The sequence below is a fragment of the Dermacentor andersoni genome, chromosome 4 (assembly GCF_023375885.2).
Source record: "Dermacentor andersoni chromosome 4, qqDerAnde1_hic_scaffold, whole genome shotgun sequence".
In the NCBI taxonomy this organism is placed as follows: Eukaryota; Metazoa; Arthropoda; class Arachnida; order Ixodida; family Ixodidae; genus Dermacentor; species Dermacentor andersoni.
In genome coordinates, this window is record NC_092817.1 from 156,596,424 (window position 1) to 156,619,562 (window position 23,139).

Genomic DNA, 23,139 nt, shown 5'->3' on the forward strand with positions numbered 1-23,139 from the left:
CAACCTTCTGCGCCAATTATTATCTGTGTATCTTTTCGCAAGCAACAATGGGTGTTTCCTGCCGCGAAAGCAGAGTGACCAAAAACAATGCACATTTGCCTAGTTCAAATTACCGTGGCCAATGGCATAACTATTGTATACGTGTGCTTAAATTAAAAGTATTGGAATTCATATTTAAATAGCGAACGCAGGTAGTGCACCTATAAATAGTACCCCACACTAACCGCTGCTGTATTCACATATATAGACAACATTTTATTGTGGGTGATCTTATTTAGCCGGGACAATTTACCACACTTAGAACGCTGCATGCTCTAGTACTCACTGGGGATGGGGTCAAACATGCCCCCATTTTGCTTCAATTCCCCGTTTGATGGCGCATAGTTGGAGACGCAAAATGTTGGAAAAGCTTTTGAAAAATATTCGAATACGAACACAGCGCACGTTTGATTCCAGTACATGACTGTAATTGCGAAAGTTTCAGTTGATCCCACACCCGCATTGTTCAATTGTGTGCACAGAACCTGTCCCGGTGAGTGTTAATCAGCCCCCCCCCCCCCCTATGTCCATGATTGTGAATGCAGAGTACTGCTATGGATGATGACGCCACGTACCATGCGAACATATTATTATGATATCATCCAGCGATGCTCAAGGTACGAGCCGCCGCGAGAACGACGACGAAGTGTGTCTGTGCCCTCGGCGCGAGCGAGTGTCGGCCTGACGGTCTCGCTCCAGTGTAAATAGCCTGTATATAGCCTCTTTCATCTGTGTCTTCCCACAAGTAACATTCTGGTCGAGGTCAGCGATCCCCCTCCTCACCACGGAACTCCGGAGGGGTCGGTACATCGAGCTTGTCACCATGCCTCCCGGTGACGAGACCGCCTCTGCCACGGCTTCGGCTTGTCCGCCTGCTCCAATCATCACGGTTGCCCAACATCGCGACCATGGTGTGTTCTTTGGCCTGGAAGGACAGGACTTTGACGACTGCATCAAGCTCTATGAACACGCCGGTGCTAATAACAGGTGAGACCCAACGATCATGCTCGCCAATGTCACCTTTTATCTCGGCGGCACCCCACGCGTGTGGCACCAAACGCATGACGACGAGATAACCAGTTGGGACAGTTTCAAAGAAAAGCTCAGGCAACTGCTCGGCGACCCCTTTGGGCGCAACGCTGCAGCGAAAAAAGCTCTTGCGTCTCGTGTACAGACATCTACAGAGCCGTACGTTTCATACATCCTCGACGTCCTGGCTCTATGCCGCAAAGCTGAAGATACTATGTCTGAAGCAGACAAAGTGTCGCATGTGCTAAAAGGCATCGCCACCGATGCTTTCACTCTGCTTGTTTTCGGCCACGTGTCGACTATCGACGCCATCATCAAAGAATGCCGTCGCCTTGAACAAGCTAAGAGCCGCCGTATCACACATCACATCACGCGGCTACCCAACACTGCTGCTACGTCGACATGTGAGGGTTGACCGCGTCAGACCACCCCCTGTGACGACGTAACCCGTATTGTTCGCCACGAGCTCGAGGCCGCCTGTTCGCCAGCTTTCTCCGCGATGCCACCCGATCCACCAGCAACCAAGATTGCGTTGACTCAGGCCGTTGTCAGGCAAGAATTTGAGAACATGGGTCTAAACTCCGTGTGTCATCGTCTCCGCCCACGGTTCCCCAGTTCTCTAGCAGCCCTCTTCGTCCCCGGCAGTCCTTTTCTGCCACATCTCGCCGCAACCCGTCCGAATGACGTACCCCTGATGACAGGCCGATCTGCTTTCACTGCTGTCGCATCGGCCACTTCGCTCGGCCCTGCCGCAACCGATGGCCACTACCTCCGCGGACATACACCGCCGCTCATTTCCACCGCTTTGGACCTTCTTCTTCCTATGCGACCCGCCATGAACCCACTGCCGCTGATGCTCCTGCCCCGAACCTTCGCTACAGCCACTTGCCCTCACCTCGACGCCATCATCTCGTTCGTCCCAACCCCGTCGCTTCTCTCCGTCGCCTATCGCCTACCGGATCCAGCCGGAAAACTAGGCATTGCAGCTTCTGGATGTGAAGCTGCGTTGTCCACCCTGCCCTCAAATCCTCTGCTCACGTTACATACGGACCAAAACCTTGTTGACATTCACGTTGATGGCTATCCTGTCACGGCATTCATCGATACAGGTGCACATCTTTCTTTTATGAGTGCTGCCTTCCGACGACGACTGAACAAGCTCCTCACCCCAGCGTCGGCACGCGTCGTCCGCGTTGCCGATGGCGGTGCTGTGCCTATCATCGGCATGTGTACGGCACCTGTTAGCATCGCCGGCCGCCGCACTCCTGTCCTCTTCACCATGATTGCTCATTGCCCCCACGCCCTCATTCTCGGCCTCGATTTTCTCTCCGCACATTCTGCCCTTATTGAGTGCTCTGCCAGTACCCTTCGCCTTGAGCTGCCGATTCTCGCAGAACCTTCTGACGCACCCCAGTTCCGCCTACGCCCCACCGGCTTTATTCGCCTGCCGCCAAAATCAATAGCCTATATTGATCTCTTGTCTTCCCCACAGTCCCTGATGGCGAGTACCTCATCACTCCTCTGCGCGAGATTCCACTACAGTATGACGTTACCGTGCCTCACAGTATACTTACTATTACTGCGAACCGCACTTGCATGCCTACCTATAACTTTGGATTGGCCAAGCGAATTCTATCGCAAGGTATCTGCAAGGTATCTATCGCAAGGTATCTTCCTTGCCAACGTTGTCTCGGCGACCATCACGTGACAACTTTATCGACCGAGGCTTCTTGCGAGCTTAACAGGCCCATCGTGCCAGCCTCGGCCGCCGATCCCAAGATACAGAAAATGGTTGCGACGGACCTGTCTTCTGCGCAGGCTGAATACCTTTACCAAGTATTAGCGTCCAACCGCGATATTTTTGACTTCGACGATCGCCCTTTAGGGCAGACGCTCGCGGTCAAGCATCGTATTCTTACTGGCGATGCTACTCCTATTCACCGACGACCGTATCGAGTTTCTGCGTCGGAACGCCGAGTAATTCAAAGTAAAGTGAACAAAATGCTAGATAAAACATAATTGAGCCTTCTTCGAGTTCCTCGGCGTCACCTGTGGTGTTGGTTAAAAAGAAGGACGGCAAATGGCGCTTCTGTGTAGACTACTGTCATCTGAACAACATTACTAAGGAGGATGTCTACGCGCTCCCACGTATAACCGATGCCCTTCACTGCCTCCACGGTTCCAGTTATTTCTCTTCTATTTATCTTCGTTCTGGATACTGGCAGACTGCTGTTGACGTTATGGACAGAGAAAAAACCGCGTTCATCCCACCTGATGGCCTATGCCAATTTAAGGTAATGCCGTTTGGATTATGCAACGCCCCTGCAACCTTTGAGCGTATGATGGACTCCTTGCTCCGAGGTTTCAAATGGTCCACATGTCTCTGCTACTTCGACGACGTCATCGTATTCATGCCCACGTTCGACACTCACCTAGAGCGCCTAACAGCATTACTTGAGGTCTTTCGAAAGGCGAAGCTGCAACTTAACTCCTCCAAATGTAGTTTCGGCCGCCGCCAAATTACTGTTCTGGGCCACCCTGTTGACGCTTCCGGAGTACAGCCTGATCCCGACAAAACTCGCGCTCTCCGAGACTTTCTGGTTCCGAACACAGCTGCGGACGTTCGAAGTTTTGTAGGGCTATGCTCGTACTTTCGTCGTTTTGTTCAAAATTTTGCAGCAATTGCTAGACCCCCGACTAATATTTTGAAGAAAAGCGTACAATTCTCGTGGGGCACTGCGGAAGCCGCCGCCTTCACTCGTCTCGTCACTCTTCTCTCCTCACCACTCATTCTCACCCCCTTCCACCTTGATGCCCCTATAGAATTGCTTACAGATGCCAGCGATCATGGAGTAGGTGCCATCTTAGCGCAGCATCCGCGTGGCCTGGACCGCGTTATTGCTTATGCGAGCCGCCTCTTCAAACGATCGCAGCGCAACTATTCTATTACGGAACGAGAATGACTTGCTGTAGTCTGGACGGTTGCGAAGTTCCGTCCTTACCTTTACGGTCGCCCTTTTTCCGTAGTCACTAACCATCATGCTCTCTGCTGGCTCTCATCGCTAAATGATCCTACAGGCCGGCTTGGTCGATGGGCTTTGAGGATACAAGAATTTTCATATTCCGTGGTCTACAAGTCTGGCCGCCTGCACCAAGACGCTGACAGCTTGTCGCGTTATCCTGTTGACGACCCTGACTTCTCCAATATTACCAGTGCTGCTTGCTTATTCTCTGTATCGCAGCTGCATCATTTCGCCGGCGAGCAACGACGACGAAGTGGGTCTCTGCCCTTGGCGCGAGCGAGTGTCGGCCTGACGGTCTGGCTCCAGTGTAAATAGCCTGTATATAGCCTCTTTCATCTGTGTCTTCCCACACGTAAAAATATTTTCGAGGACGCACTGCCCAATACACCCCTGTATGCTACTCCAAGATATCAAACCTGCTGAATTATTCCCGTTCACGATAAATAAACCGGAGAGGGGAACAAAGGACACAGCTTTTTGTTAGCCAGAACCATCTCAAGTAACCAGTAGAAAAATCAATGGGAAGTATGGAGTAACTTATTTGTTCATTTTAATGCAAATATAAGAATGGTCATGGCAAGCAAATGTACACGTCCTCTAAAAAACCACACACTCTGCAGTACGTAGGGGAGCAACGCGACGTACTTATCGCATTACAGTGCCATGACGGAAGTAGAGTCACAGTGTTAATGGCTGCAAATTATGCAGTCTTACGAGGAATGTGCCGTTAATGCAGCGCCAACCAGCTCAACGCTGAACCTTGAAGGAGCAAGGTATGCGTGACCAGAAGGGGGCGGGCGGTCCAGCTTTTGTGTCTTTGCGCACAAGACCCCTGTGTTGTGCGCTAGCTGATACTAACTTACGCCTGTAAATTTTACAATTTCATCACACCGCTTAATTTTCTACGTCCTCGAAGGCGCTTCCCTCCCATGGCAGCCATTATGTAATTCTAAAGGTCCCTCGTTTATCGGACCTACCAGTAACATCGCCTGCCCAGCTTCATTTTATTTCTCTTAATGTCGATTAGAATATGGACAATCCCCATTTTCTCTGCTATCTACGCTGCTGTCTTCCTGTCTCTTAATGTTACGTCAAACAATTTTCGTTTCATTGTTCTTTATAAGGTCGCGAAATTGCTCTCGACCTTATGCTCAACACCATTGAATTCAAGGAGCAACGAAAAGAAAAATGCTAGGCGTCACAATAGGAGACAAAGAGTTCTGTAGATCAGATAGCAAACAGGGATAGCTGATATTCTAATTTACTTTAGGAGAAAAAGTGCAGCCTGGCACGCCATGTAATGCTTAGGCCCGATAACATACGGACCATTACAGGGACAAAATGGATTTCAGTGGAAAGGAAGCGGCGTCAATGATGCGGAAAGTTAGGTGTGGTTATGGAATTGCAAAATTTTCCGACGGAAGTTTTTCGTCATAGAAGTTTTCAGCCATATAATGCCACCAGCAGAATGCAATACTTGTGGACTCTTTTTTTATGACAGTCGCAAGCTCCCATTCAGAATGCGGTAATGACAGCTGTAATATTCCAACCTTATTTATATGATCTTGGAAATTTTCTTTTCTTGATCTGAATCCCCTGTCAGCAATAATCATGTCTACCAAACACAATCCTTGTCTTCAGCATTTATTCTTCAAAAATAGTCTTACGCTTTCTTGGTTAAGGTCCTCAATAAAGAACGGGCCAATGTCATCTGCAAACCGAAGGTTGTTGAGACATTCTCCGTTATTCCTCACTCCTCCGGCATTCCAGTCTAATAGGTTGAATACTTCATCCAAGTACTCAGTGATAAGCATTTTAAGGAGTGAGTTCTTATTTGACCACTTTCTTGATAGGCAGTTTTTTTATTTTTCTATTTGAGAAAGAAGGTTGCTGTGATAGCACTGTATATATTTTCTGAGATATTAACCCCTGGTTTGGTTACTCCCTGATTACGCAATATTTCCATAAATGCTGGTACTTCAACTGAATCAGATGCCTTCTACAACCATATAGATAGGCTGATTGTACACCGCAGATTTATGAATTTCCTGATTGATGACTTGCACTTGATCCCAAGCCGAAAGCAAGAAAGGACCGAAATATTTTCTAGCGTATTTCCTCCATCTTTCATTAAACTGACAGTTATTTCATTTCCTCCTGCCGCTTTCCTTGAGGACATATCCTGCATTTCCCTTAAACTTCATCGCCAGTTATAGCAGTAGCCTCTCTATCTTGCTCATCACTACTTTCCATTAAGGTTTCATGGCTTCTCTGGTTAAATTAGAGGACAGTAAAAATTAATTTGCAGCTTCTATTACACCATCGAAAATATTAATGACATTACCCTGCTTGTCTTTCAAGTCATACATGTAGCCTTCTCCCATAAGTTTTATCTCGCTGATTTTATGCTAGAACTTTTTTACTGCTTCCTGAATCTTTCCTACATGATAATTTCGAATATCGCTGACTCTCTTGTTTGTGAGTACTCACATTTGAGCGACTTGTATGTTATCTAGTAAGTTATACACTTTCACGCTTTCTCCTTTCTTTAATAGGTCCTCCGTTACTTGCGATAGGCTACCAACTAGTTGCCTTGGTGCCTTAATCCCTCCCTTGCATTGCTCATTCGGAATCCAGAAAAGTAAGGGTTTCTCTCACTACTTCAATGTAATCTTCATGTTTCTGCTCTAAAGCTGCATGGTTGTGAGCTCCAGCCACAAGTCGTCTAATTTTACCCTTACTTCCTCTATGTTGAACATATTCTTGACTAACTTTCCCCTTTTTTCCTACTTGATAACCATCCTAGACCTCACTAGCCTATGATCATGGCCCTGTACCTTACCTAACGATTCTACGTTCTGTAACAAGTTTGGACTGGCAGGGAATGGTGAAATCTGTTTGACTCGTTGTTTCTCCATTAGCGCCATCGAAGATCGCGGAGCGAGGCTTTCGTCCTGCAGATGGGCTGCACATGATAAAAGCTATTATATCCATCGGCGAAGGAACTATATAATGTTTTAGCATCTGAGCAAAAAATTTTATTTCTTTTGCCTTCCCTTGTCTAGGGCTCTTGGAAATGCACTCGATGCTAAAAGTGGCATCTGCGCAGGATACTTTGCGCAAGAACAACTTACGAGTTGTAGTGGTAGTTGTTGATGGCGTGGGGCTGCTGGCAATGGCTGTGCTGGTGGTTTCAATAATTGTCGATAGCATGCTCATTGGAGGTGGTGGCGTGAGGACTGGTGTCGCTGGTATCGCAACTGAAATCGGAGGCTCATACGTGCTCTGGAAAGGCGTTGCTCCAGCTCCAGAAGGCGTCATCGCAGAAGTTTCTGTAAAAGCAGAAATATTTTGTCATTCGATGTCAGCGTGCGGATTATTCTATTATCCTTTTGCATGTGAAAGTCTACAAAGTGGAAAATGCGCAATATAGTTTTCCAGCCTCACCCAAGAAAATTCGCCATTTGATCTAAGGCCTGCTAACGAGTAAATATTAGCTCCAGAAGGCGTCATCGCAGAAGTTTCTGTAAAAGCAGAAATATTTTGTCATTCGATGTCAGCGTGCGGATTATTCTATTATCCTTTTGCATGTGAAAGTCTAGAAAGTGGAAAATGCGCAATATAGTTTTCCAGCCTCACCCAAGAAAATTCGCATTTGATCTAAGGCCTGCTAACGAGTAAATATTACTGAAACGAACTCAAGAACTTTAGGAACATGAATAAGAAAAGAAAGCTTGATTTTCCATCCAGAACACGCGCCTGCATAGGAAGGGGACAATATCCGGTGAAAAAATTCATCATCGTGTGCGGATAACTCAAGTAAACCACGCAGCTTGTATGCGATAAAATGAAAACATGAAGCATTGTACTTTGCCCGCTCACGTAATATGGCAAATATGGCAATATGGCAAGTCACTAACCATCATGCTCTCTGCTGGCTCTCATCGCTAAAAGATCCTACAGGCCGGCTTGGTCGATGGGCTTTGAGGCTACAAGAATTTTTATATTCCGTGGTCTACAAATCTGGCCGCCTGCACCAAGACGCTGACAGCTCGTCGCGTTACCCTATTGACGACCTTGACTTCTCCAATATTACCAGTGCTGCTTCCGTATTCTCTGTATCGCAGCTGCTTCATTTCGCCGACAAGCAACGTCGTGACGCCTACATCAGGGCACTAATCGACCGTTTTGAACACTCTCCGGCCGATGTCACTCTACGCCTCTTCGTCCCCCGTGACGGTACTCTGTACCGTCGTAACCTTCATCCGGATGGCTCTGAGTTCCTACTTGTCGTACCTAAACACCTCCGCTCAACCGTTCTAGAAGTGATTCGCGACGCCCCAACTGCAGGACACCTCGGCGTATCTCGAACCTATGACGCTCTACGTCGCCGTTTTTTCTGGCCGGGCCTTGCCCGTTCCGAACGACGTTACGTCGCCGCTTGTGAAGTTTGCCAACGACGCAAGAAGCCTTCGCAGCTCCCCGCTGGTTACCTGCAGCCGCTCGACATCCCTGTCCAGCCCTTCCATCGTGTCAGCTTAGACCTTCTCGGCCCATTTCCGGAATCTACATCAGGAAACAAGTGGGTTGCAGTCGTGGTGGACTACGCGACCCACTACGCTGTAACCCGCGCTCTTCCGACCAGTTGCGCAACTGATGTTGCGGACTTCCTCCTGCATGATATCTTTTGATTCATGGTGCTCCGCGTCATTTGCTAACAGACCATGGCCGTACGTGCTTAGCCAAAGTCATTGACGACATCATGCGTGCCTGCTCAATACAGCATCAATTATCCAATGTTAGGAATTGTTAGGAATTATTCATTAACATTAATTGTTAATGTTAGGAATTATCTAATGTTTAAGCATCTGAGCAAAGAATTTGATTTCTTTGGCCTTCCCTTGTCTAGGGCTCTTGGAAATGCATTCGATGCTAAAAGTAGCTTCTGCGCAGGATACTTTGCGCAAGAACAACTTACGAGTTCTAGTGGTAGTTTTTAAAGGTGTGGGGCTCCTGCCAATGGCTGTGCTGGTGATTTTAATAGTTCTCGTTGGCATGTTCATTGGTGGTGGTGGCGTGAGGACTGGTGCCGCTGGTGTCGCAACTGAAATCGGAGGCTCAAATGTGCTCTGGAAAGGCGTTGCTCCAGCTCCAGAAGGCGTCATCGCAGAAGTTCCTGTGGAATCAGAAATACTTTTGTGATTCGATGTCAGCTTAGGGATGGTTTTATTAGGCTTTTGCATGCGAAAGTCTGCAAATTTGAAAATGCGCATTTTAGTTTTTGAGCCTCACCCAAGAAAACTCGCCTTTTGATCCAAGGCCTGCTAACAAGTAAATAATGCTGAAACGAGCTCAAAAACTTTAGGAAAATGAATAGCAAAAGAAAGCTTGATTTTCCATCAAGAACGCGCACCTGCATAGGAAGTGGACAATACCGGATGAAGAAATTCATCATCGTGTGCGGAATAACTCAAGCACACCGCGCAGCTTGTATGCGATAAAATGAAAACATGAAGCATTGTACTTTGTCGGCACACGTAATATGGCAAAACGTTATTTTTCCAATATCCACAAATATTTTATACAGCGGGAAGGCATCGTCCACGCACGGTTTTAGGCTAAAGTTGCAAAAAAAATTATGCGGGTTCTTCAGTAAGAAAGCTTCACAGATAAAAAATTTACATCCACTGACTCGTATGTAAGTGAAAAACGAAGCTTCAACAAGCGGTTAAATAAATTATTTACGGCGAATGGCCACTCGTATAGTTTTGTTTACTTTCCTGCTGTCCTACCGTGTAACCTGATGAAATGTTTATATTGTTACGAGGATGGTGGGAGTAAAGAAAGAGTGTATTTACAATATATACACAATATGAGTCAAAATTGTTAAGATGAATGACCACCAACAACACGCAGCAGCCAGCGTCTCCGATCTTCTTTCTCTCTCTTCTTTCGTCCTTCCGTAACAGGACCCGCGGGTGGTGAAGCGCCGTCTTGGCGCATGGTAGGCGAAAAATTTCGAGCGAAATATGGCTTCAGCCGCGAAACGTGCAAGCCGTCAACAGGCATCGCACTTAAAAATGCATCAAACTGTAGCAGCAAAATCTCGTAATTTACGCCTTTAACTTGACGTAGAACTTCATAAGGCCCAGTGTGGCGAGAGAGAAGCTTCTGGAAGAGGCCAACCTGATGACATGGTCACCAAAGGAGCACCGAAGCACCAAGCGTGAACTTAACATCGCGATGGCACCGGTCATAGTGCTCCTTTTGTATATGCTCGAGGCTAATGAACGATATCGGGCGACTTGACGTGCCATGTGAGCGCAATCGATTGCTTCACGAGCGTAGTCAGTTGCAACACGTGGAATAGAAGGGAGGATGGTGTCAAACGGCGATGTGGGGTCAGGACCATACGAAAGATAAAAGGGTGAAAGTCCTGCGGTGTCATGTCGGGACGAGTTGTACGCCAACGTCGCGTGGCCAGCGTGGCGTCCCAGTGGCGGTGATCGTTGCAGATCGACATCGACAGCATGTATGTGGTTATTCGGTTGAGACATTCCCTAAGACCGTTCGTTTGTGGGTGGTAGGCGGTGGACAGCTTGTGCTCAGTGGCACAAGAACGGAGAAGGTCGTTGATAACTCGAGACAAGAACGAGCGTCCGCGGTCGGCTGGCATAAGCTATCACGCACTCCGTACCATTCTGTTGTTGGGCGAGAACAGCGCCGATGACATGGCCGCTTGAGTCAGTGTGGACTTCGGTCAGTGCAGCTGGATCGAAGTCGGCAAGTATGGGAGGGGTGGTCAGAAATCTGATCAGAGCCGCGGAATCGTGAGATTGCTCCGGGCGAGATCAAAACGGTGGGTTCTTCTTTAGAAGATCTGTCAAAGGTCAAGCAACGTAGGCGATGTTTTTTGACGAAACGGCTGAAGTAAGAACACAGGGCGACGAAGCAGCACGTCAGAAACAGAACATGGCACAAGGAAACTGCGTACGGCTTGAACATTTTTTCTGGATCTGGTTTGGCCCCGGATGCGTCAACGAGTTGTCCCAACACGCTAATCTGACATCGCCCGCATAGACACTTCATGGAATTCAGTTGGAAGCCGGCTTTTCGGAAGACCACAAGAATAGCAGCGAGTCGGGTAAGGTGGCTGACAAACGTGTGAAAAAAACAATAACGTCGTCAAGCTAACAGAGACAAGTGGTCCATTTGTAGCCTGGGAGAAGACAGTACATCATGCGTTCAAATGTCGCAGGAGCATTGCATAGGCCAAAGGGCATTACTTTGAACCAATATCAGCCATCCGGCGTGATGAAGGCCGTCTTCTCGCGGTCCATTTCATCAACTGAGATCTGCCAGTAGCCGGATCGAAGATCAATGACCGAGAAGTATTTAGCTCCGCGCAAGCGGTCCAAGCGCTGCCTAATCAAACGGGCACGGGAGGTCCCCATGGCCCACTGCAACCGGGATAAGGAGGCCACCCACCTAGGGCGCACACTGCACTTGCTCAGAATTAAAGATCATTCTCTCTCTCTCGCTATCTCTCTTTCAAGTATAAGCTCGGCAATAACTGTTAAACCTCGCAGAAACAGCTCAGTAGTAATAAGAAAACTACTGGCACTCTGTCGTGAACAAAAGAAGTAATGGAATTTATTCAAGAGTAAAAGAAATCTGCTTTACAAAATCCGGAATTTTACTCTTCAGATCACTTTGTTCGTGCAGAAACTTGCACTAGCCTGATGTTACTTTGTTATTTTCCTTTTTTTTATTCAAGCATGTAGTAAACTTCACTTTGTATTTAGCAACTGTCTTTCTTTTTAACCTTGTATCGATGCTTCTTGATATTTGATTTTTTTATTTAACCTTTGACATCCGTTGCATAAAAGAAACTGTTTTCTCCTATCTAAATAACCGCTTAACGAACTAAGGCAGTAGCGCGAGAAAGATGAAGACACAAGAATGTAAAATGCACGCCAATAGCATTCAACAACTGATTATTATTGCTGATGAGCCGACAACTATAAGTGCCGATATTTGATTTGATGATCAAAAGCGAAGAACAGCATAAGAAGATCAGCAAAGGCACCTGGAGAACACTCTACATTCAGTATCTGCAACACCTTCGCACATTTCAGCACACAGGACATGAAGCTCCTTCTCCAAAAAACACATGTCAACTTGAGCTTATACTCATGTCTAGACGCTGTATTTCTATCGCTTCGCATATGTAGCGTGTAGTTTACCAGGTTTCCTGCTCACGATGGTTGCATGTAAACACTGGCATGCTCCCCAAATTCCCTGCAGTTGAATACCAACCTCCATATTCTCAAGCACACCATTACTCAGCGCTTATTTTCTAGCAGAATCATGTCGAGGTGACGGGCCTTCCTACCCTGAAGGCTCCGTTCTTTTCTATGGACAATACACCACGCTTGCTTTGCCGGGAAATGCATTGAAAGTGCGCCCTCGACTCGAGAGAAATGTACCGACCAAAAGAAGCGCCTGAAATCGAGACCATTCCTAAATGTGCTTGAAAAAAATTACCGACGATTGCGTAACTTCCTAATGCGAAATTTGAGCGCAGCGAACGGCAGGGTCTTCTCGGCGGCGGCGATGAGCTTCTGCTTCAGCCTCGCTTACTGCTGGTTGCTCTCGACGGTGGCGATGAGCCTCCGCTTCGGCGGCGCGAACTGCAGGGTCTTCTCGGCGGCGGCGATGAGCTTCTGCTTCAGCCTCGCTTACTGCTGGTTGCTCTCGACGGCGGCGATGAGCCTCCGCTTCGGCGGCGCGAACGGCAGGGTCTTCTCGGCGGCGGCGCTTAGCCTCTGCTTCGGCGACGCGTACTCCTGGATCATCTCGACGGCGGCGACGGTAAGCTTCTGCTTCGGCGGCACGCACCTCTGGATTCTGACGGCGACGGCGCTGGGCCTCTGCTCTGGCAGCTCGTTTAGCAGCAGCAGCAGCAGCAGCAGACGGAGGACTTCCATCGGTCGTCTCGCTCATGGCTCAGAAAGAACTGGCAGATAATTTCGCAGTGGCGAACGGCAGCGGCAATTTCGGCTCGGGCGGTGCACATATACAGATCCGCCGCCACCGATCTGGCTCTCTGATTGCCACCGCACAGGGCGAACGGCAGCGGCAATTTCGGCTCGGGCGGTGCACATATACAGATCCGCCGCCACCGATCTGGCTCTCTGATTGCCACCGCACAGGGGTTGCATTGGAGGAGAAGCGAAGAAAGGAATTAAGTTCGAGCCGGCGCTTTGACAACCGGAGACTCGCAGGAAGAGGGGGGAGGGGGGCGGCGTGTACACCCAGCGGCAAACGATGGGGGCAGAAGCGCGCGCAGCAAGCGGACACCACGATAAAGGGAGGAGGGAAGAGATAGCAGCGACTGACTGATGCCGCTGACGCCGATAGTGAGTCAACCCCAGCTGCGGAGTTGGTTTCAGGGACAACGCCGCCGATGCCGACACAAACAATATGATACCCTCGCTTCCGCAGCGCTAAGAACCAGGTCTAGCCGTGGGAAGGTGGTCACGTATTCGTCGACGTGCCGGGGCCTACGTGAAATAACCGGCGCGTCGGCAACTGAAGAGCACCCTATCCGCCACACAAGAACAGGGGGGGGGGGGGACCCTTTCCTCCTCTTTCTGCATGGCGGCGACGGTGTTCTATGCAGTCACGTTATCTTGACTCTCTAGCGGCGTCAGCGGCATCCAGCCGTATCAGTCGGTCGCTGCTAGCGCTGGGGGGATGAAAGGGGGGCGGAGCTGGTTACGAGGCCGACGACAACGCCGACGACGACGCGAAACCCAGGAACGGACGCCAAAGAGCTGCGCTCTAAAACGTGATTTTTCATGACGGGCATGTGTTTTCAGTAATTTATCTTCCTTCTCAAATTACAACATGGCGAAATACACAACCCTGGCTTGGCAACATCGCGACCAAGGAGGTTAAAGAAAAACTGCTCGAGTAAAGCTATGTCCCGAAAGTGAATCAGCACAGAAGGGGCACGATAAAACTACAAAGAACTGATAAAAATGATGAAGAAGCGATTTTTGCACATTTCCCAAGAGTTAATCAACCTGCTTAACAATTCATGAGTTATTTTACAAAACAGATACTCATTTACATGTATATCTGTATTATTGGTCTTAGTGTGAAACCTGAATATCCTGGCATATTGTATTGGGGAGAACGTAATCAATCGATAGAAGAAATTACATTCTTCATTTTGGACAACCAGATTTTATTTTCTAATTAACCTATCATTACAATAAAAGAGAAATATCACTAAATCGGTAAGCGGGTATCACTCGACAAAGTTATATTTCAGGTGAAAGCGGGGCAAGCATTGGCTTCACCTTTCCTGCCAAGAATTTAAGGGAGGTTCTATTCCAGCAGCGTTTCTTTAACATCACTGGTTGCGACTAGGAGCGTTCGACTGATAGATCATGCGGAAGCCGTGTTTGAGGTCTGTCAAAAGACTCATTCCTTCTGATGTGAGCTCTGAGAGCACGGCGGATGCCTGAGAAAAATGTTCGGTCACTTTGCCTCTTGTTGTTCGTATGTGCTCAATGTCTTATTCACCTAACTGCGGTTATTCATGCTCATCATGGGTGATATTGAGTGTGTGTGTATTGTGACCGAGCCGGATAGTCCTCAAGAAATACAACGAATAGAACTGCCGAATTGCCGCTTTGGTAGCTTCAGGAACGAGTGCTGCTAAGAGGTTCCTTATTTGTCCTTGAAACAACATTACAGAAAATGTGGATTATAGAGCCATTTTCGCATCGAAGCACATAACCCTAATACGTCCTGTGTGAAGTCGCCAATGGGCTGTCAATGAAACATTTCCGATGTGTGCAAGCATGACCGCCTCCACATAGTTTATCACACTGAGGCTAATGGCACTTGAAGCACATTATTCGAGGCAATATAGTTCTCCACGAAGCTTTTCTTTTTTGCATGAATTGCAGCTTGCGGTAGATGGGGCACAACAGCCTTTTATTGGTTCCGCTTTTTATAACGAGAAATGCTTGGCATACCGCACGCCCGTGTTTTCAATGATCGCCTAAGAACTATTTTAGAAGAGGAAAAGCAGTTATTGAATACGCATGGTTGATAGGATAAAGTTTAGTTTCTAGCTCAACCAGCTGAAAGAAAACAAACTGTTTGTTTCCTGTGCTTCACTTTAGATGCCATGATTGTTAGTCCGTTTATTCGATTTGTAGCACCTCTGACAATGAATCAGCACAGACGCCTGCAATTCCAGTACCCCCTTTGTTTGCCTACACGCAATGCAATGTTTGACTTGGTCAATAAATTTAGCAAGATATAGTCAAATAATGCCATGAATTTTTCGCCTTGCCTTTTTAACGTGCTGGGTGGTAGTATTTCGTGCTCGCTTCATACACTGATTTTTCCTCTTTAAGTTCACGCAATAACCACAATTTCTTTTAGTTGTGCATTGCCTCTTTGTTTCGGTTGCTTACGTACCGTGAACTAAAGGCGCGACAACCCTGTACATATTTTTTCTTTGCATTCTGTAACATGATTTGCGCAATGTTAAGAGAAACTGACAAACGAATACACATGTGTGCTGCAAAGTAAGGCTGTGACAGACCTTAAAGCATCAATCATTTTGTAACCTGCTTGTTGCAATAGCGCCATCTCGCTTCCTTCAAAATGATGAGCTGCTTCCTGGTAATTATCATGTGCTTATTTTCATCAGCTTTTAATAATATTGCAATTACGTCTCGCAACATTTACAAAACGGCAAAATGGATACCTTGGTATTTAAGATATGGTATCTTAGAACCACATACAATGAACAGCTGTGCCATCGCGCACAAAAAGAAGACTCATTTGTATTGGATTCCTCTTCAACAGTCATATTGTGTTCTTATTTTGTAGAGCATAGTCATGATTATGATGTGTGAAGTCATCCGTTCCAGTTAATCATACAACTACTGATACGAACTTTTACTGCATTACATTTGTAATGCAGCCATTATGTAGCATGTGTAGTTATTCCTTTAGTATTTAGTGGTATCATGAAGTATCATTAGTAGTATCACACCGCATGAACAGTTGTACATTTTCCTCATTGATGTCAGCTTTTCTGTACTATTTCTAATATCTTTATGCTGTATTATTCTGTATCAACATTGCGACAGTTTGTACCACCATTTGTCCGGTCGTGGGATCGGACAAGGCCAAATGCTACCCGAAATTTTCTTCCTCGATTCATTGATGAAGCTATGCAAGCTCCATGGAAGCCAGCAGGCAACCACATCCGAGGGAAAAAATGCATTGTTCCTGCCTTCACAATTCATATCGACATCGAGCTGCAACCTCAGCTGCGCGAGCATACTTTCTGCAAATATTTATTGCTGCCAATCGGTGGGTGACTGCACCCGACAGGTTAATTTCTAGAACATGAATGGTGCTAGATTGTACACAGAATATCTTAGTAACTAGCACTACTGCTTGTGTTTGTAGGGCCAGGTGACACGCTCCTTTCGCAATTATACCGCATAAAAAGAGGAATGTAATGCAAGATTATTGCTTACTGGCACTAAGATGAGCAAAAATAAAGGACTCGTGCAGTTTTAATGAAAACAGCTGAGGAAAATAAACTCAGACGACAAAAAAAAAAAACGGTCGCCTAGAAGATGTCTGTGAAGGCAAATGCATGCAGCAGAATGGCTTTGGTTTTGATGTTTGAGCATGTGAGATTTTGGAAAGGACGTAGACATCTGTCAGAATGTTGCGGCGATTACTGCAGTGCAGCAGGACACATTATTTGGAGCTCTTCTCTATTTCTACACCAAAGCAATCACACATACAGCTAACATGCAAAAACAGTGGAGCTGCGTGCTGGTGTTGCGAGCCTGGTTCCTTTGTAAAATAGGGGTTGGTGCTAAACATGCAGTTATGATAACGAAGGTCAAAACGAGCTTAAGTAGTAAACTTCTTTTACTCTCGGTTGTATTTGGTAGTAAGTGCATTCATTGATAATTATTTTTTTCAGTTCATGATATTTTGTACATTTAGTGAGCATGAGCTGCTTTTATTTATATTTTGCAAACATATCTTTTCTTATTTTTTCTGACAATTGTGCAGCCAGGGACACGTACAGTGATTTAACACCTACAGAATGCACCCACTAAAGGGATGTTACATACGTCTGCAACCACTTGCTACCATTGCTTGTATTAGGAGGTACGCAACTGCTACAGTCTACGTATCACAAAATGTTAATGGAATTTTCAAAAGCCATTCCCCGTTTTATTGTTATCATGTTTCTTTTTTTTTTGTTGAAATAAAACATTCCATTCACCTATGTATACATGTAGGTATGATTCTGCAAGCTATTTCATGGGTAATCTCTTCCTTGTTTCGCTCGGGTGGTTAAGGGTATTCTAAGCAAATTAAACTCGTGTGTATTGAAGCAGTGATCACGTAATTTGAGGCTGTCTTGAATTACCGCCGAGTGTGCAGTTCATACACAAAATTGCACTACACTATTCGCTTTTTGCAGAGCGAATACCTGCTAAAAATGAGGCAATATTGCAAAAATAAGAATGAGTGTACCTGCTCGTTCAAAGAGAAGATCACGTTAATGCGGAGCGCTTTGCAATCCATGAATTAGCGTAGTGAGTGACGATCTGCCAGAGTACAACCCGCTCACGCGGAGATAGCGCCGGTGCTCGCGCAGCCATATGCGCCTGCAGCAATCTTACGTGTAGACCACACACACACTAATGGCAGGAGAGCTCTTTTCTTTTCTGTGGTTTGAAGTTCGTCGTAGTTTTAATCTTCTGCGCCGCGCTTCAACTGATGCAGCTTTGTACGATCAGACGCGAGAAACATTAGTAAGCAATGACGTCGATAACACTCGCACGAAGAATACCCTAATGCAGGTCATCAGCTGCCTCGTGCCCGGAATAAGACGACAGATCGTGGCACAACCGGGTGGTCTTCTTGACAGCGCGGTCTATCCGTTGTGGTACCGCACTAGATATACGCCATTTCCGAAGCAGACCAGAAGATCTAACCAGCCCGTAAAACGAAGCCCTTGAAGGTGATCAGCATCGTTGGGGAAAGAAAAGCGAAGGAGGCAATAGGCAAAAAGTTGACACAGTAAGCGACAGATCACGTGGCAGCCATGCTTACACTCTAACTGAAATCGACGAGTGATTGAAGGTAGCTGCGGGGCTACCTTGATATTCTCGAGCAGAACATTTGAGCTTCCATTCACTCAAGGGACGTTTCGACTGAAAGACAGTTTATGAAATGAAAAGCCGCCCTCAAGGGAAGTTTTGAGAGGAGCGTTGTTGAATACGGGACTAAATTCACTGTAACATCGGAGTCTACCTCGTATTTGTTCTCGCTGATCCGCTAGTTGATAAAAATACTACTTCAGTTACGTAAATTTTCCTTAGAAGACACTGAGACGCAGGGTGCAACATTACTTGCAATTTGCGTAGTCATGGAATGACTCGTATTTCATTCATAAAGAATGGATCTGCACCGTAATCTGAATGTGCATTACTTCAAGTATGTCCTCCTTTAGGGAAATCTACTTAGGCAGGCAAGATAGAGAGATTCTTGAACTGTTCCATCGGCGGCCTGTTATATCTCTGTTCAGGTGGACTGAAAATTTCTTAGGGTGCCTAAACAAAAACAGCCAGCATTTATCATCTCATTTCTGTATTGTACTCGACATGCTTCCTCCTAAGCCTTGAGTCTTAAATTATGGTGCAGGAAGTGCCTCAGAAGGGCTTCGTTACGTTCTTTGAATTGATATTCTATTTCTCAATCCATGTCCGTTGGGTATACTAACCCTCAGCCAACAAAGGGTTACTCCTCAATAGTTCAGCACAGGTCCAGCTTGTAAAAAGTCTGGTTATACGGTTAAGTTATGTTAACTGCTTGAATAAGTCTTGTGACCATATGCATGAAATCAACTTCCGGGTGGAAGCTTCTTGCCTTATTGATGCGGGGACCTCAAAGAGCCTCCTGCCGCATGTTGGTCGCAACCTACCTAGGCACACTAAGAAAGCTGGCAGTTATGCAGCCGAATTTCTGAGAAGAGAAAAAGAAAATTCGCAGTCTTTATTTTAGCATTTTCGAAAATTCGAAGATTCGCAGAAGCAGAGGAGTGGTCGCCGTCTTCTCTGTACGGAATCGCCTTACTAGTCTGCTAGTTGGTTAACTATGAGCTAGTGTAGCCCGAGGCGGCACTAAGCAAACCCGTCAGATAGTCGCCAGCTGCTGAGGAAATGTTGTATACTTCATGCAGCTGCGTTGTAAAAAGGGTGCGTCGGACAAAAGAGCCGTTCTCTCAACGGGCAGCCCAGAGAGCATTCGTACAACGCAGAGCACGTTCTTTGCCAGGATTTAGGTTTTAACTCTAAGGACAGTCATTTGAGTAGGACAGTTTGGAGAAAACAATTACCATAAGGAGCAACCTTGATAAAACCGCATGCCAAATTTCAGCAGGGAAAAAGTTTTCACGATGCCACACAAATCTACGGCTCCTCCTCTCACCTTCACTTGAGTTCCTTATAAGAAACTTTCTCCCATGTTCGAACTAAATACACTCTGACAATTCATTGTGATAGACGATAACTGTCCAGATGTGACATCAGACGTCTGTGTATTTTTCTGATGCTGTTACCTCTATATTGCTCATCAAATCGCCTATTTTTACCTGTAAATGTCGGCCCATCAGCAATAAGCCTCAGTTGCTAGACAAGAGTCGTGGTGCCTATTTTGCGCTTCTTCTGTCCTCATTTTCATCGTGCTGCTGCCCTATCCTCTATTAAGAAATGCTTGTTAACTTTAACCGTATCTTCGGCTTGATCTAAGGGCCGCCTGTCATCACCGGGCCGAAGGAAATCCAATGGGTGCTTTCCGCACATTCATCTGCTAACCATAATTTCGGTGAAGCCAAGCGTGAGCTTCAAGTTGAAGTGAATTTCTGAATACGGGGATAGTGTATCAAACCTTGTAGTTCGTCGAGTCCCACTGAGGGCTTGCGAAATATTAGGTTCACGCGGAACCCGGCATGTTCGTTGGACCTCCAATTTCACTTATTATTTGTCAATTTTATTTATTTATGCCTGTTTAATATTGTGTCATTATCATTGGTTATTCTTAAAAGTGCCCGGAGAAAGAGCGGTGTGTCGGAAAACGTTCTTGCGGTACCAACCTTTGGTCGGGCTTCTTTTATTCGCCGAGCCGCTGCCCACACTCCCGTAACCTCCTTGACCTCCAGATTCACTGCCACTGCCTCCACCGTCAATGTCATCGGTGGTTTTTTCAGACACATTTGTGCCTGTGGCAAGGCAAATAAAGTGCATAAACCATTAGTACGACTCATATACACTGCCATTGCCGTTGCATTCCTCTGAGAGATTGTCTGTTGCCGAGACGATGCCGTATTAGTCCGCCAAAATAGACTGCCGAACCTAATAAACGTAGAACGCTTGCTGAACAGTAAAACAAAATCACGGAACGAAAGTAACACACAAAAAATGTCTATTGTCGTTTCTTACAATTCGATGTCCTCACTATTTTTTTGTTTTTTGTTCTGTTTGGTTTTCTTTCCTTTAACCAGTCAATCCGATACACTAAGCTGGGATTTGGAACACATCTTGCGCAGCCTCCTGTATGCGTCCATCAGACAGTTTCGCAAAATTTGAGACAATGGGCAGCACGTTAATCATTTGACGTAGGCAGCCACCACTTTTTTGTAGAGTGGTCAATGACAACACCCGGTTTTCTAGCAATCCACCGGCACAATATCAAAGCAATTTGCCTTTGCTAATTTCAAATATAGCAAGTTCTCGCGGTTAAGGAATCAATCGAAGAAGAAACAAAAATAGACCGATTAAAGTTAATCGAGTTTCTCTGGCGGTGCTTCTCACTTCTTTGGATGATAATTTCGCTAGGACAACTTCCTCGCTTCATTTCAGTTAAGAACGTTATGATTAGCGTATTTTTATTTCTCAATTTTGAGATATCTAGTAGTGTATGCAACCGTGCAACCGCAGTCATGTGTTGGAGCTGATACGTATGTAGAAACGAGGCAAACGCCGTCTCATAACGAAATGGCGCTGCAGTTTTAAAGGTACAGAATGATTTATTGCGTTGTTCATGCTGATGAAGCTGAAAATTTGAGGTTTTGGTTTTGCATTCTCATAACGTTTCATAATTTACAGGGGCCAAATGTATCTCTAATACTTAGTTCAAGAATTAATAATGTGTATGTAGCATATCACACAATTCTCATTTATCCATGTTTGCATCAAAGGCAAATTTACTCCTTTAAAACAAAAAGAAAATTCCAAATAAGTATTTAAAGCACATTTCAAACGTTTAGGCATGTAGACTAAACAAATATGACGTGCGCCAATAGTACAAAACAGTAAGTCTCTTAAAGATTTTGTAAATGTAGTTGCACGATAGCTCCTATAAACATGTCATATTTGTTCCATTTTATGTAGGCTGGGCCAGCGAATATTTTGGCATTCATTTTTCATTGACCCGCTGTGGTTGCACAGTGGCTATGGTGTTGGGCTGCTGAGCACGAGGTCGCGGGATCGAACCCCGGCGACGGCGGCCGCATTTCGATGGGGGCTAAATGTGAAAACGCCCGTGTACTCAGACTCACGTGCACGTTCAAGAGCCCCAGGTGGTCAAAATTTCCGGAGTCCTCCGCTAAGGCGTGCCTCATAATTAGAAAGTGGTTTTGGTACGTAAAACCCCATTATTTTTTTCATTCTCTCTACTGAATTTTCTCCACAATATTGTACTTGAAATCACCGACTCAGCGTTACTGATATTGTTTAATTGTCGTGGCGGCGCCCGAATAGAAGGCGCACAGTCATGCTAAGCTTACTGAGAATTTTTTACCTAATATATAAGCCAGCAATGCTGACAAGGGTAAATTCACGTTACCACTAGCCCATTTGTTATATATACATGTATGCTATAAGATGAGCAGCTGCGCATGTAAACACTTTATGTAGCGGTAGTTCGTCCTTTCCGTTTCTGTCGTACAGAGCATAAGCATGCTAATACAGAGCATTTATACAAGCATGCTAAAAAGCACATAGCGGCTGATGTATATTTAAAATAACATTGATGTTAGGATAACAGCGATCACATATAGTAACTCTGTCCTTAAGAAGTAACTTATCATTTGCTTATCCCTTTTTTTTATTTACTGCGCAAACCGATTTCATTGCGGATAATGCCATCGAAATGGCGTCTTTATCTTCATTCATGCCCCTCGACGTTGCCATAGTTGTGCATCGCGTGCCAAGACAACCATAAGAGCCATCACGAACGAAGCACATCATGCCACATGTCTTAAGCATAATTAGTTAAATGTGATTATGGCTACCCACCGGCAGTCACGAGCGCGAACACCATGAGAATCACGATGAGCACGCAGACAAAGCCGAGTGCCGAGAACAGGAGACACATGAAGCTGCCACGGGTTCTTCAGTAAAGATAAACCACAGTGGGAATGAGCGAGAAGGCCGTTTCACGTAATGAGTAAAGCAGCTTTCACTAAAAATAATAGGCCTTTATGATACATTTCAAGATGCAGCGATTGAAGCATAATAACAAACTTGATAACACAACAAGCTTTCAAACGCAAGAAAGGTATGCTGGGGCGGAATATGTGGACATGCCAGAGCTTAAACGGAGAACAGGACACACAGCAACGTGGATTCAACACTGTTACAGTGAAGCCACCGCTGAAACAACTTGGTTTTTGAGCCTTAGATGGCTCATTGGTCCAGTAATGGACTGTTCGGTGTTATGACGCCAAAATTCAAACGCAAGCGCTGGCATTTCTTTATGAACAAAACAAAAAAAGAGCTCGATTATTTCAGTTCACGTTGAACGGACACCCTTCTAACACCCTTCTATATAACCAGCGTGGCCACGAAAGTATCTGCGCGTGTTCTTTCTTTTTTTTTTTGTTCTTTGCCGAGCAATGTACACGTGCCTGGTA

General features: G+C 46.0%; 1 protein-coding gene across 2 annotated transcripts in view; it reads right to left on the bottom strand.

Annotated features, from left to right (window-relative positions):
• The window catches only part of LOC126537970 (uncharacterized), a 147,223-nt gene that overhangs the window by 19,539 nt on the left and 104,545 nt on the right, over nt 1-23,139 (bottom strand). For both annotated transcript variants that reach the window (XM_072287962.1, XM_050185084.3), the window contains 2 exons: nt 9,070-9,267; nt 7,226-7,423 (listed from right to left, as the gene is read on the bottom strand). In XM_072287962.1, coding sequence (XP_072144063.1) covers nt 7,226-7,423; nt 9,070-9,267 — 396 coding nt within the window. The remainder of the gene's footprint in view (nt 1-7,225; nt 7,424-9,069; nt 9,268-23,139) is intronic.